Source organism: Sinocyclocheilus grahami, unplaced genomic scaffold (genome assembly GCF_001515645.1).
Source record: "Sinocyclocheilus grahami isolate Dianchi unplaced genomic scaffold, SAMN03320097.WGS_v1.1 scaffold1225.1, whole genome shotgun sequence".
NCBI lineage: Eukaryota > Metazoa > Chordata > Actinopteri > Cypriniformes > Cyprinidae > Sinocyclocheilus > Sinocyclocheilus grahami.
Genome location: NW_015506404.1, coordinates 234076 through 234526, shown reverse-complemented (window position 1 = coordinate 234526; position 451 = coordinate 234076). Strand labels below are relative to the sequence as shown.

Genomic DNA, 451 nt, shown 5'->3' with positions numbered 1-451 from the left:
TTTTTTTTTTGTACTGCGTTAGGCTAACCAAGACTTATCATAGCACTTACATTTTATTGCTCTTTTGTTGATTTGATTGCTTTATTTGTCCTCATTTGTAAGTCGCTTCAGATAAAACCGACTGCTAAATGACTAAATGTCCTATCTTTTATTATTTATATATTAATTTATATTCAGCTTTAATGTATTTTTATTTCAGGTCTGTTTCAGAGCCTGTCAGACAGACAAATGACAACAACACAGAAATACATAGACAGAGAGACTGAGGGACAGCTTAATAGACCAACAGACAGATATTATAAGACCTTATTATCCGTCACTGTCCACTCTCCATCAACATTTCTCTTGAACAAACAGTGAATTCTGGATATCATCAGTGGACAGCCGGTCGACAGAATCTGATGGGTCACATTTAGACCACGGCCAACAGAAACCTGAATAAAAAGAGAGA

The 451-nt window shown here is 35.5% G+C and overlaps 1 protein-coding gene across 2 annotated transcripts in view; it reads right to left on the bottom strand.

Annotated features, from left to right (window-relative positions):
* The window catches only part of rnf8 (ring finger protein 8, E3 ubiquitin protein ligase), a 9941-nt gene that overhangs the window by 8767 nt on the left and 723 nt on the right, over positions 1–451 (bottom strand). For both annotated transcript variants that reach the window (XM_016254154.1, XM_016254153.1), the window contains exon 2: positions 306–434. In XM_016254154.1, coding sequence (XP_016109640.1) covers positions 306–434 — 129 coding nt within the window. The remainder of the gene's footprint in view (positions 1–305; positions 435–451) is intronic.